Source organism: Triticum urartu, chromosome 2 (assembly GCF_003073215.2).
Source record: "Triticum urartu cultivar G1812 chromosome 2, Tu2.1, whole genome shotgun sequence".
Taxonomy (NCBI): domain Eukaryota; kingdom Viridiplantae; phylum Streptophyta; class Magnoliopsida; order Poales; family Poaceae; genus Triticum; species Triticum urartu.
Genome location: NC_053023.1, coordinates 133,980,380 through 133,994,885, shown reverse-complemented (window position 1 = coordinate 133,994,885; position 14,506 = coordinate 133,980,380). Strand labels below are relative to the sequence as shown.

The 14,506-nt window shown below is 51.9% G+C and overlaps 1 protein-coding gene across 1 annotated transcript; it reads left to right on the top strand.

The window, feature by feature from the left end:
• Nucleotides 1-9,697: 9,697 nt before the first annotated feature.
• Nucleotides 9,698-12,684, top strand: LOC125536353. Its single transcript, XM_048699550.1, has one exon. The coding sequence runs from the start codon at nucleotides 9,894-9,896 to the stop codon at nucleotides 11,865-11,867; it is 1,974 nt and encodes a 657-aa protein (XP_048555507.1). The 5' UTR covers nucleotides 9,698-9,893; the 3' UTR covers nucleotides 11,868-12,684.
• Nucleotides 12,685-14,506: the final 1,822 nt, after the last annotated feature.

Below are 14,506 nucleotides of genomic sequence, written 5' to 3'. Positions count from 1 at the left end.
ATGATTCGCCCCCTGACTACTGGGACCCACCAGCTACATCTTTGCAGGCAAGGAAGTGCCTGACAGTCGGGACCCACCTGGTCGAAGCGTACGTAGCGTTGACATTCTGGTCGCGAACGTGTACGTACATACTGGTCGATGTAGAGGCGCGCACGTGTCATAGTAGAGGCGCGCACATAGCATGTACACGTACGTACAGCGGCCAGGGTGCAAGAAAGAAAATACGGTCACGTATGTGTACATACAGGCGGGGTCTCGAACGCCTACTCGCGCATACGTACGGCGATGGCTCGTGTACATGGCTGGGTCGGAATGGAGAAATAGCGTCGTTGTCGTGTTGGGTCGGAACGGAATGCGTGGTCGTGTTCATCGGGAGGGCTTGGACGGAAGAGGCGATGGAAACGAGGCCTGGCGTACCACACAACGGAGGAAACGGACCTCCTGCGGTCGAAACGGGGGTCCTGTTCATCGGGAGGGGAGTGGCGTACCGCAAAACGGAGGAAACGGACCTCCTACGGTCGAAACGGGGGTCCTGTTGATCGGGAGGGGTGTGGCGTACCGCAAAACAGAGGAAACGGGCCTCCTACGGTCGAAACGGGGGTCCTGTTGATCGGGAGGGGTGTGGCGTACCGCAAAACGGAGGAAACGGACTTGTGTTGGAGCGCTACGGTCGAAACGGGGGTCCTATTCATCGGGAGGGGTGTGGCGTACCGCAAAACAGGACTCCACGGAATACTGTTCATCTCCACCGTCGACACCCTCCAGCCTCCACGAGCTACTGTTCATCCACCGTCGACCTCTTCCAGCCTCCACGGGCTCCTGTTCATCCAGCCTCCACCGCGCGCTACTCCACCGGCTACTGTTCAACCACCCCTCCACCGTCTATTGTTCATCCAGCCCTCCACACCACGGGGTCCTGTTCAACCACCCCTCCACGGGCACCCCTCCACCGTCTACTGTTCATCCTGCCCTCCACACCACGGGGTCCTGTTCATCCACCCCTCCACGGGCACCCCTCCACCGTCTACTATTCATCCAGCCCTCCACCACACCACGGGGTCCTGTTCATCCAGAGGCAACGCCACCGCTCACTGTTCATCCAACCCCCCCCCTCCCCCCGCAACGCTCACTATTCATCTCATCGATCGGCTTCAGTTAGCAGCAGTAGCCAAGGAATCGCTCGATCGGGTTCAGTTAACAGCCATCGATCGATCGCTCGGGTTCAGTAACGCGTAGCCTGCAGTGCAATCGCTCGGGTTCAGTTAGAGCCCAACGCCTCGCTCGGGTTCAGTTAGAGCCAACGCCTCGCACACACGCGCGTACGTGTACGAGAGAAACGCACATCGCTCGGCCCCCGACCTCCCACCGTAACCGGGAACTCCCCGAAATTTTCCTCCCCCTCGCTTCTACCACGGTTTTTTCCGTCATGGACGGCCCAAAGAATGTCATGCAGCTGCGTCTCCGGCCCGCCCAGGACGAAAAGCCCATTTTCTGTCATGATTTTTTGTCATAGAAGTACGAGCCCACCACATCTATGATGATACCGGGTTTTGTCACAATTATCGTCATAGAAGTGTCATATGTATGACAGAAAAAAATTCGTTCGGCCCAAAATGTCACGGATGTGTCTTTTTTTTGTAGTGCCATTTTGCGCACTGTCTCCTGATAGAGTAGGTTGAGGCTGGTGCCACCGTCCATCAGGACTCGCGTCAGGTGGAACCCATCAATTATTGGGTCCAGGACCAGTGCGGCTGAACCGCCATGACGGGTACTGGTCGGATGGTCCCGACGATCGAAAGTGATCGGGCATGACGACCATGAATTAGATTTTGGGGCGACTGGCTCTATCGCGTAGACGTCCCTGAGCGCGTGCTTGCGCTCCCTTTTGGGGATGTGGGTATCATATATCATGTTCACTGTTTTGACCTGAGGGGGTAACTTCTTCTGTCCCTTGTGTTCAGCGCCCGGGGCTCCTCGTCATCGTCCTCGCTTTGCAATCCCTTCTCCTTGCTTTCGGCATTTAACTTGGCGGCCTGTTTAAAAACCCAACAATCTCTGTTGGTATGATTGGGTGGTTTGTCTAGGGTGCCATGAATCTGGCACGGACGATCGAGTATGCGGTCCAAGCTGGATGAGCCCGAATTGTTCTTTTGAACGGCTTCTTCCGCTGACCAGACTTAGAGCCACTGAATCCGGCATTGACCGCCATATCATCGGTGTTGTCATTGTTGTCTCGACGCTTGTGTCTGTTGCGTCGGGACTTGTCGTTGCTATTTCTGGATTCAGGGGTGCCGGTGTCGCTTGCATTGTTTTTGCTACGGGCCAGCCAACTATCCTCACCCGCACAAAAGCGGGTCATGAGTGTCATGAGGGCTGCCATGGACTTCGCCTTTTCTTGGCTGAGGTGGCGGGCGAGCCATTCATCGTTGATGCTATGTTTAAAGGCCGCTAGGGCTTCGGCATCCGGACAGTCGACGATATGGTTCTTTTTAGTTAAGAACCTAGTCCAAAATTTCCTGGCTGACTCTCCGGGTTGTTGAACTATATGGCTTAAGTCATCGGCATCTGATGGACGGACATATGTACCTTGGAAGTTGTCGCGGAAGGCGTCTTCCAAATCCTCCCAGCTTCCAATAGAGTTTTCAGGCAGACTGTTTAACCAATGCCGAGCTGGCCCTTTGAGTTTTAACGGAAGGTATTTGATGGCGTGGAGGTCATCTCCGTGGGCCATATGGATATGGAGAATAAAATCCTCAATCCACACCGTGAGATCAGTTGTTCCATCGTATGATTCAATATTCACGGGTTTAAACCCTTCTGGGAATTCATGCTCCATTACTTCGTCAGTGAAGCAAAGAGGGTGTGCGGTGCCTCTATATCGGGCCACATCGTGACGTAGCTCTGATGGAGTCCGTCTGTAGTTTTCGGCTCGCGCATGACTAGGTTTGTCGCGTCCGAATAGATAGCCATCGTCACGTGTCGAGGCACGTCCTCGCGATCCGTAGATCGATCTGGTATGTCCTGCTCTGTTGTTCAGGTCCTGCCGAAGGTCATATGTATGACCGCGAGTTGTTTTACCTCTGCTTTTACGATGAGGCGGGGCGGGTTGGTGTTCGGCTTGAGTTGCCGCTTTATCCCGACCATGTGGTGGTCGGTCAGCCGTATTGTGTGATGATGGTATAGGCTACAACGCCTTGTCGTCGAACCGAGGTAGCAATTTGCGCTTCGAGTAGCTTTTGGCTGGGCGCTTGAGGCTGTATTCTTCGGCTGCTAGGACATTGGTCCATCTATCATTGAGCAGATCTTGGTCAGCTTAAAGCTGTTGCTGCTTCTTTTCAAGCTCCTTGCAGTGGCTATTAGCTGGCGCTTAAAGCGCTCCTGCTCGAGAGGTTCCTCAGGTACGATAAAATCCTTGTTGTCGAGGCTCACCTCCTCCTCGGAGAGCAGAAGGTAACTACTGTCCTCCGAGTCTTCGTTTATGGCCTGTTCATTAGGGCTAACTTGCCCATCTTCCCGATCATCCTGTTCGACAGTTCGTTCATCGGGATCTTCTCTGTCTTCGGCACCGTCCAGAGTGTTATCGTCTCCCGTGTCAGTGTTGTTGTCTTTGCTGTGGCGTGATTTAGAGCGGCATCGCTGACGCCGTCGCTTTGGTTCTATCTTAGGAGCCTCATCCTCAATTGGATTCCCCTTGTCATCGTCGTTAGGTTTTTTAGGTGTATCCACCATGTACACGTCGTAAGAAGAGGTGGCCGTCTAGCGTCCGGTAAACGGCGGGTCTTGGCCTTGCTCCTCATCGGCATCGTCGTCCATGCCATCGATGTCTTCAAAGCCGTAATCGAGCATGTCGGTTAAGTCTTCGACAGTGGTTATGAAGTGGGCGGTGGGTGGGAAGCGAAATTCTTCGTCATCAGCCTCCGTTCGAACCGGATATAGTTCGGCTGTGAGCCCCCCGCTAAGGATAGTGCTCTTAACGAATTTAACACGTCGCCCAAAGGCGAGTGTCGGAAGATGTCTGTGGAGCTGAATTCGACGATCGATGACCGATCAAGCTCGACGTGTGCGGACGCACAAGGTTCGGAACCTGTAGCCGGAGACGAGTCCATGGTTCCGGTGACACAGATGTCACTTGAAGTTAGGTCTGTGTGCGGCTCCAACGCCGCTAAGTCTGCGACTTCCACAGCGGGGTTGAGCTTCCCGTCCTTGGATGGCGCCATCTGCTCCGGATCTAAGGCCAGAGCAGCTACAGGTACTATCTCCTGGGTATGGTCCGATGACAGATTTACGTCATGTTCATCGTGGTGGCAGGGAGCGGCTGCCGCGATCTCGAGTCCATCGAAGATCAAGTCTCCGCGGATATCCGCGACGTAGTTCAAGCTTCCAAATCTGACCTGGTGGCCAGGGGCGTAGCTTTCGATCTACTCCAGGTGGCCAAGCGAGTTGGCCCGCAGCACGAAGCCGCCGAACATGAAGATATGTCTGGGGAGGAAGACTTCCCCTTGGACAGCGTCGTTGAAGATGGTAGAAGGAGACATCAATCCTTTTGACGACGGCACAGTGGAACTCTCAATGAAATCACCAATGTCGGTGTCAAAACCGGCGGATCTCGGGTAGGGGGTCCCGAACTGTGCATCTAAGGTCGATGGTAACAGGAGACAGGGGACACAATGTTTACCCAGGTTCGGGCCCTCTCTATGGAGGTAATACCCTACTTCCTGCTTGATTGATCTTGATGAATATGAGTATTACAAGAGTTGGTCTACCACGAGATCGTAATGGCTAAACCCTGAAGTCTAGCCTGTCTGACTATTATGAGGATATCTGTCTACGGACCTTGCCCTCTGGTTTATATAGACACGGAGGGATTTAGGGTTACATAAGGTCGGTTACAGAGAAAAGAATCTTCATATTCGGACGCCAAGCTTGCCTCCCACGCCAAGGAGAGTCCCATCCGGACACGGGTAGAGTCTTCGGTCTTTGTATCTTCACAGCCCATCAGTCCGGCCCATGTCTAATAGGTCGGACGCCCGCGGACCCCTTAGTCCAGGAATCCCTCACCTCAGAAGTGCACCACCTGTTTAGAGATTTGTGGAAGGCAGCCAGCAGAATCAGACATCAAATTTTCTTCTGGTTACTACTTTATGACAGAATCAGCTCTAAAAGTCTCCTAAAAAGAAAGAACTATATTTTGCCAAGCTACACATGCACTCTCTGTCAAGAACAAGCAGAAGAAACTTGCATCTTCTTTGGGACTGTCAGTCTGCTCAGTCTTGCTGGGACTGCATTGCCCGAAATAGGCATAGAGGGATATCCGCTTTTGATGGCATCATCTTCCTCAAACAAGCTTTTCCCCCTCAGATTGCCATGGACATTGTTATAATGGGCTGTTGGAATATATGGATGCAAAGGAACAGGAAGATTTTCAGAAGCATTAGGCCAACCTTGGAAGCCTGGAAATTTGGACTCAGGCACGATCTCTCTCTAGTGAAGCACAGAACCAAGCATAAGAACATCGATTGCCTAGAGCAATCGATAAACTTCGATCTTCCTTAGTTCCCAGCTTATGATTTTTCCATGTTAGAGAAAACGGGAGTTGGATAATTTTCTTTCCTTTTTCTTTTTTATTGTTGTTTTATTTTGTACATAACTTTATTAATGAAAATTTACCGTAGAACAATTGTTCTACGGTTTCGGGGTCAAAAAATAGACCAAAACTGCCACACACAAAAAGCCCAATCTGCATTCTGCAAGTACTTGACAGACATGCTGCATTTGATGTGTCAAAAACATACAATCCTTTTTTGCTTCATGCTGCAATGTTATACTTGCATCCCAATCATCTATTTCTTGCCAATCGAATTCTGCTTAGGTACACCTGATTATCCTATTTTTAACATAGTGCAGATTTCGCAATCCGTAATTGGGACCATTTAGTTTCCTCTTTACTTTTGGGTTTCAAGTCATATATTTTTCCTTTATTAATTTATTATTCATTACAGATTGGCCATCTACACTGTCTGCTTCCTTGGTGGGAAGATGCTACTGTTAATTTTATGATTACCGGAGGTTATAATGTCCTAAACCAAATAAAGCAGGTTCTTTTCTATAAACATTCAAATTATGGTTTTGTCCGCTGTTCACATATGCTTACTCCTTATCCAATTTCGTTGCCTTCGCTCATTTTATTTAGATAAGCAAGAGAACACTCTGCCTGTCTCTGCATCCAAATATGCACAGCCAACTTGTTACCAAATCAGTAAAATATATGCGCCAGATGATCACTCTTGAAGGCTGTAGCCTTGCTTGCTGCAACAAAACTTGGGTGAAGTGAAGATTACGTACTGATCATGCAAGGCACCAAATAAGAGCTTCTTTACAGTACCCCTAAATAAATGTGAGCCATCCATCCATCTTAATCCCACGGCTAACCTTACACGGTACTCCAACACAAGTCCTAGGGAGTACTACCTCACAAAATAGGTGGAGTGCCTTGATGTTATGGGTAAAATGGTAATCTCTTTTTTTAGAGAAAGGTAAAATGGTAATTGATGGGTGATTTAGTTAGTATCGATAATTGCAATTTTGTATTAATTAACTAGAAATCAAGTGCAATCCCAAATCAATATCTTTCACAAAAAGAAATCCCAAAACGAGTATGATGATCGTGCGTGGCGGGGATAACCATCGCAGGGCCACCACCACCGAGTGGCTTAGGAGCAGGCAAAGCTGCTTAGTCATGCATGCATGTGTTGCAATCCAGGGTCGTGATTTGCAGTCAATTGCTGTCGCCGATAGCCGTGCCTACGCGAAGTGGTCGGCGACGGAGCCACATCCGCTGCACTGGATGCCCCTTCGCGGATGTCTGTGGAGGAGCACAGTCCTCGTACGGCGCAACTCGATTGATCTGCAATTAACGGGAATCCATGTGTATGGTTGGATAGAGTGTTTCTTGATTTAATAGTTGATGCGGTGAACAAACTCGATGCATCTCATGAGGGGAGCAGCAATGGGGAAGACAAAGACTAGAATGATCGTCCGCGACGAGCCGGGAACAAACAGTGCGAGATCGTCGCTGAGCAATGCGCTTAATTTGGACGGGATAAAAACAAAAACTAATTAGTCGAGAGAAAAGGTCCATGTAGATGGACGGTTAGATTTATCTGGTACTCCTAAGGGTGCAAGCGGCGCGGGCTGCCCACCAATCCCGCAACGCCGCCCCGCTAAACACATCATAAGTGGGCTCCCGCGGCTGTACGCAAAAGTCAAACAGGTTTATGCGGATGTCCCGGCGGTGCCCGCAATTTGCCCGCGTTCATGTACATTTATACGTACGCGCCATTATTCCCGTGGCCGCAGTCGAGCTGGCTATTCTCTCTGAACGTTGGCCTTGACCTGGAGGACCTCCTTGTGCAATACGTGCAGTCGGAAGATAGAAATATCAAATATTGCTCACGCATGCATGCGTATCAGCTCGTATCAGTCGACGAGAAACTTTGATACATGCATATTAGTGCGCACACATTACGTGTGTATAGATGGCGGGCTGGCGGCGCCGCGGCGGCCTGCGTATCCCGCATACGACGACCCGCGTCTCCCGTGTGGCCCGCTCGCGGGTTAGAGCGCGGGATGCGGGCTGCCCGCAACCCGTCCCACTTGCACCCTGAGGTACTCCCGCATCTTGTTAGGGAGTATCTGGGTACAGTAAAAACTCTCCCAAATAAATGCTATCGATGCTGGTTCAGAGTTTCTCCTTTTGCTCAATATTGGCTCCTTTACTTTCAGAAATGTTTTGGTTCTTTTTGTATGGATAGTTCAAGTGCTTCCTGCAGCATTAATAGAACCTGTTGCATAAATTTTTGCAATTTTTGTATACAACGGTACACTAAAGAAACTGCCATAGTATAACTGTCTTACATAACTTAACCAAAGCAGAAATAAACACTGACATTTCCGGTTATTACAAAACATAGAGCACCGCGAAACTCCAAATGGGTCTCTAGCAAAGCTGTAGAAACATCACTTTCGCCCTATGATCCTTGTCGTCAGCACTCATCAATGCAATCATGCACATGCCTCCGTGGACCGTGGTCACCTTCTTGAGCAGTATCACTCCAGCCTAAAGGTTTATTCGATCTTGTTCTTTGTGCAACATTGCCCAGGAGTCAATGTGGCTGCACAGGTTAAAGATTACAGCCGAAGGATCATCAGGAAATTTATGTTTAAAATACAAAGCTCAGTGTGTTTCCCAAATTGTCCAACACACTGCAGCTACCTCACAGATCATCATTTTTTTGCTGAGATAAAAGGAAAGATGAAATTCATCCTCCAAATATATCATCAATTGTATATATAAGCACCAGTTCATAATGTTACATCATTCTCATCTGCTTACTGTCAATTATAGACTCTATACTTCTGTCACTAGCATTTTGAACTGTTGGATATCACAATCTGGCAAGATATGGAAGAAAAATGAAATGGGTTGTGCAAGGGAATGGTTATTTCTGACCATGCCCTGTTTTCGTGGACAGGTAAAGCAAAAATGCCTGGTCTTATGTGGAGATGATGATGGGATAATTAGCAATAAGCAAGCATACGTAAGTTTACCTGAGAATGCCTAAATGACGTGCATTGTCTAACTTGCAAGATATATGCATGTCTCAGAGACTCGGACACAAATGCGCACCATTTCAAATGTGTTGCGGTGCTCTGCAGCGGTTACAACAGGAGCTCCCCAGCGCAATTTTAAGGCAGGTAGGGCAGTGCGGCCACATTCCCCATGTCGAGAAGCCGAGGAAGGCGGCAAAGCATGTACTTGACTTCCTCGGAAGCGATAGCGTGGACAAGGCGGACACCGAGGCCGAGGTATGCCATTCTTCACTGAAAGCTTTGCTGCCAGTGAGCCATCGACGTCTTACACGCACTGTCCGATGTGCTGCAGAACACGGTGAACAGAGGAGCAGATCCCTCAGGCTAGCGTGCACGAGGTAACATGTACGTGCCGCATTTGTGCTGTTTAGGCCAACTCCACCGCACGACTCCAAACAGACGTCTATTTTGTCCGGATTCTGTTCGTTTGGGTAGGGCAATGGGGTCGTGTCCGGACGTGTCCTGGGCGCGCGGCTTTGTCCCATCCTGTCCGTCGCGGCCAAAAATGCCCATATTTTCATCAAAACTAGTTTTACAACCCAAAATGTTTGTCTGAAAATTAAAATAGTTTTACAACCAAATCAAAATTGTCTACACTGAACATAAAATGGACCAATACATCTATTGATTGCCAATGTGATCCCACACGTGCTCTACCAAGTCATTTTGAAGATTCAAATGAGTGTGCCAATCACGCATCTCATGATGGAATCGGACAAACTGTTCAAATGTGGTTGGGTCTTGGTGTAGGGGCTCAATATTTTCACCTTGATAATCAAATCCTTGGTCGAAGATACTCTCATCACGCTCGTCCTCGACGATCATGTTGTGCATGATCACACAAGCAGTCATCACCTCCCAAAGCTTCCTTTCATCCCATGACAGTGCAGGGTTTCGAACGATACCCCACCGGGATTGAAGCACACCAAAAGCACGTTCTACATCCTTTCTAACACTCTCTTGTATTTGGGCAAATCTCTTTCTCTTCTCACCTTGGGGTTTCGAGATTGTCTTCACAAAAGTTGACCACTAAGGATATATACAATCACGCTCCCTAGCGAGTTTGCCTCGCGCGGGTTCCTTCCCTAGTGAGTTCCGCTCCCCCCGCCGGCGGCCACTCCGGCCCCGGCGTCCACCACCACTTCCGCCGGTGGCCACCTAGGCCCCGGCGCCCTCTCCCTTCCCCGGCAGCCTCCCGGGCCCCGACCTTCCTTCCGCGGCGCTCGCCAGGGGGCTGTTTCGCCATGGCTTCGGGTCCGGCCAGCCCCGCCTCGGTGTCGTCGAGGCTGCAGCCCATCGTCTCCGGCTTGGGCCTGTCAGGCTCGTCTAGTTCTTCGGACGCGTCCACTGGTACTGGAAGTGCGCTGGCTCGAGCTATCGATGGCCCGGCTGCGGCACTCTCCGCGCCATGGCGCAAGCCGGGGCCGTCCCGCAAGGCTCTCTGGCGCGGAAGAAAAGCGCTTCGGAAGCACGCGACGGCGGGAGGAGCCCGGTCGTGCTCGTCGGCGTCGTCCCAGGAGAGGAGAGAGATCCCGGCGGATCTGTTTGGCCTTTGCTTCTCTTGCTTCAGGGAGGGTCACCGCCGGGAAGATTGCGGCTTTCCACCGCTGTGCATCCGGTGTGGTCTGGAGGGTCACATTTCTACGGACTGCAAGCGGCCGAGGAGCCAAAGGTCAGAAGAAGATCTCCGGCGGGATGCCGTTGCCAAGGTTGCGCGTGTTTCGCAGCCATCGATGCAGGCTGGACTCGCGAACAGGCTGTCGCCGGCGGCTAGGCAGACCGCTCCGTCGGAGAGGTCCTCGCCAGTGCCGGTTGACACCGCACCTGTGGGGTTCGGGCAGGCATCGGCTGCAGCTGCTACTTCCGGTGGCATCTGTGTGCTCCGTAGGACGCCGGAGATGGAGGATCTTGAGCAGCGTTTGAGGCTGGCGGTGGTGGCGTACGTGGGCGGCACTCGACCCCCGGTGTCGTGCCGGGAGGCGGCGGAAGGAGTGTCGACAGCCCTGCGTATTCCACTCCATCGGTTCTCTATCCAAAAGTTCCATCCCGAGGACTTCCTGGTGGTTTTCGCCTCGCCGGAGCTACGCAACAAGGCATTGGCGGCGGGCACCGTTGAGTATGGCTACTTCAAGCTGTTCATCAAACCATGGCTCAAGCAGGCGCAAGCGGTGTCCAGAGTGATGCGTACTCAAGTTGAACTCATGATCAAGGGGATTCCATCTCACGCGTGGACGACCGAGACGGCGGCCGAGCTCCTTGGCTCGTCATGTCTGGTTGAGAGTTTGGCTCCGGAGACGGAAAATCGCGAAGATCTCTCCCTCTTCAAGCTACGAGCATGGTGTGTGGATCCTGATGAAGTGCCGGCGGACAAGCGGCTATGGGTGCCGGAGCCGGAGGAGAACGGAGGGCCGGCAGCAAGGTCACCGACGACCCGTGCTTTGCTGGAGTATAAAACGCTCATCCACATTGGAAGGCTGCGCGAGCACGAGGGTCCAGAGCGCTGGTTCAGGCCTCCTAGTTCCGATGGTAGCGGGCAGAGTGGCTTGCCGGGGAACTCTGAGGACATCTCGGGTCGGGGAGAATGGAGCGTCTTGCCGTGGTCGAGGGGTGCACGAGATCACCGCGGTGGGGCGCCGGGCAGTGGTGCGCACGGCGGCTCTTACAAGCAGGCTCTGTTGGGTCGCATCAGGCCATCACAGTGGAGGTTACCGCCGATGGCTCATGGCAAGGAGGTGTCGGCGAGCGTGCCCGTGGTCACCACGGCGGCTGCGACAGGGACTTGCCAGGGAGAAGCGGTGGCTGCAGCCCAAGCATTGCCGGTGGCACAGTTTACCACAGATGATCCGGTGGTGCAGTTTGCCACAGAAGATCCGGGCAGGTGTAGTGGGACCCTGCCACGCCAGGAGGCTACGGTGGCCATCTTGCACGTTCCGTTGGGCCCGGGTAGCCAGGCTTTTGACCAAGTGGTGACAAGGGATCAGGCACCCACCAATGCCAACTCGCAACGGGTGATTGACAGCGCGATTTGCGCGGATCCCATGGAGGATGACCATGCGCAGGATAAGACGTGCCATCAATCAAATCCCGCCTTCCCGTCCACAGCCTTTCGGTGCGGGTCACCAGCGCCCAATCCGCTGCCGTGGAGGAGGCCCCACTGGATCCGCTGCCAGACAAAACCGCACAGGGATTGCCACCGGTCTTGGACGCGCTGCAGCTAGCGACAACGGAGAGGATTGACAAGCCTTCAGCTGATTTGGTGGATACGGGTCCCAGTATACAGGAGGCTGGTGCTGGTTTTGAGAGGGCCGATGTGACCGCGCCACATGCATGCATGCAAGAGGCGTTGCATGGCGGCAATGATATTGATGCTGGTGCAATTATTGTACAGCGCCGCGAGGAGAATCTATCTGCGAAAGAAATTGCAGCGCTTGGGAACATCAAGGCGTTTTGCGCTGGATTGCTTAAAAAACTTGCACCGCCGCTTCTCAAGGAGTTTGAAGGTCTGCGAGGGGTCAAACCAGGCCATGACCCATTCACCCCACGCCGCACAACTCGGTCCGTCTGTGCAAGTAGCTCTAGGAAGACGAAGGCCTTGGCAGCTGAAACGGTGCTGCTTAGAACCTTGGGTCTGGATTGTGATGATCTGGCGGTCTCGGAAGATGCGCTAGGTCAGCTCCGTACAGTCTTCGACTCACCACTCCAGGAGCCGCAGTTGAGGGCCATCGCGGCTATCTTCGGGAAGGCGATACAGCTCAACCTCGCAGAGGAGACAGGGATGGCAGAGCCGATCTTGGCGCAGTAGGCACGTTGGTGCTGGTGGCGTTGGAGGCATTTCGTTCCAATGTCGTTCAACGCTTTGGAGTTAGTGTGTTGGAATGTTAGAGGCCTTAACAGTCCGGCCAAAAGGAAGGCGCTTAGGGGTTTTGTGGATTCCACTCGCGCGGCGATTGTTTGTATCCTAGAAACTAAACTTGAGGTGGTGGACACCTTTGTAATCCTGCAATGCATGGGGCCGAACTATGATGGTTTCACTTACTTACCGGCGTCGGACACGAGAGGCGGTATCTTTGTGGCATGGGACATCACACGGGTCCTCTTGTCGAATTATGTCAATGACTCCCATAGCATTTCGGCGTACGTCTCACCCAAGGAGGGAGAGCCGTGGTGGCTCACAATAGTATATGGGCCTCAAGAAGATGAGCGCAAAATTAACTTCCTCAATGAGCTTTCGGAGCGTAGATCCCTATGTCCAGGGCCATGGCTCGTCTTAGGAGATTTCAACCTCATCCTTTATGCGGCAGACAAAAACAACCCTAACTTGGACAGGAGAATGATGGGGAAGTTCAAGCGCTTTGTGGATGATAACGCGCTCAAGGAGCTCTTTTTGCATGGACGCAAATTCACGTGGAGCAACGAAAGGGAGACACCCACGCTCACAAAGATCGACCGTGCTTTTGTTTCCGTAGATTGGGAGCTTGACCATCTGGAGTGCTTGCTGCAAGCACTATCTACCGAGCACTCCAATCATTGCCCACTCCATCTTGCTCTTGAGGAGCACATGCATGCCAGAAGGAGGTTCCATTTTCAAAAGTTCTGGGTCAAAATGGATGGATTTTTGGATGTAGTCAAGGAGGCCTGGGTCTGTGATCCGGATATCACAGACCCGTTCTTGCGCTTAGACATCATGCTACGAAACACAGCACGAGCGCTTGCTACATGGGGGCAGAAGGAGATCGGGAACATAAAGCTGCAAATTGCTATTGCGAACCTAGTCATCATGCGGTTTGATTGCACTCAGGAGAGTCGTAATCTGACTGAGGAAGAGAGATGGCTTAGACGAACCCTAAAACAGCTTGTACTTGGGCTGGCGTCCCTAGAGAGGACTATTGCGCGACAGAGGTCAAGAATTACATGGCTTCAAGAAGGGGATGCTAACACGCAGTTGTTCCACCTGGTAGCGAATGGGAGACGTATGAAAAACTACATTTCTTCCTTGACCATGGATGGGTGCATCATCACGGATCAGAAAAGGCAAGGAAGAAGCCTTCTACAAAGCTTACAAGGACCTGCTAGGCAAGGATAGAGCCCGAGATTTCACACTTGATTTGGAGGGGCTTGGTGTCATGGCCATTGATCTTTCGGACCAAGATCGTGTGTTCACTGAGGATGAGATCTGGGCAGTTATCAAGGATATGCCTTCGGATAAAGCACCTGGGCCGGACGGGTTCATTGGCATTTTCTTCCAAAAAGCGTGGGAGATTATCAAGATGGATCTTGTTGCTGCGATTCACAAGTTTTTCCTTGGCAATGGAAGGGGTTTTGGAAGGCTCAACCAAGCTCTGATCACTCTGATTCCGAAGACACCGGATGCTTGCGCGGTGTTTGACTTCCGACCTATTTGCCTTGTGCACAGTATGCCCAAGATAGCTTCTAAGATGTTGACTGCCAGGCTAAGACTGCGCATGGGAGAGCTAGTACAGACGAACCAGTCCGCATTCATTAAGGGCAGATGCTTGCATGATAACTTTCTCTTGGTTCGGCAAATGGCGCGCACGATGCATAGGAGGAAAGCCAAGGGAGTGATGCTCAAGCTTGACATAACCAAAGCTTTTGATTCGCTGGCGTGGCCATTTCTGTTTGAGGTGTTAAGAGCCAAGGGCTTCTCGGAGCGCTGGATCTCTTGGATTGCGATCTTCCTCACCACCGCTAGCTCGAGGGTGCTGGTGAATGGATGTGCTGGTGACAAGTTCATGCACGCTAAAGGACTAAGACAAGGGGACTCGATATCTCCCTTGCTGTTTGTTATTGCCATGGATGTGCTTACGGCCATCATCTCCAAGGCGCATGAGGCACGAGT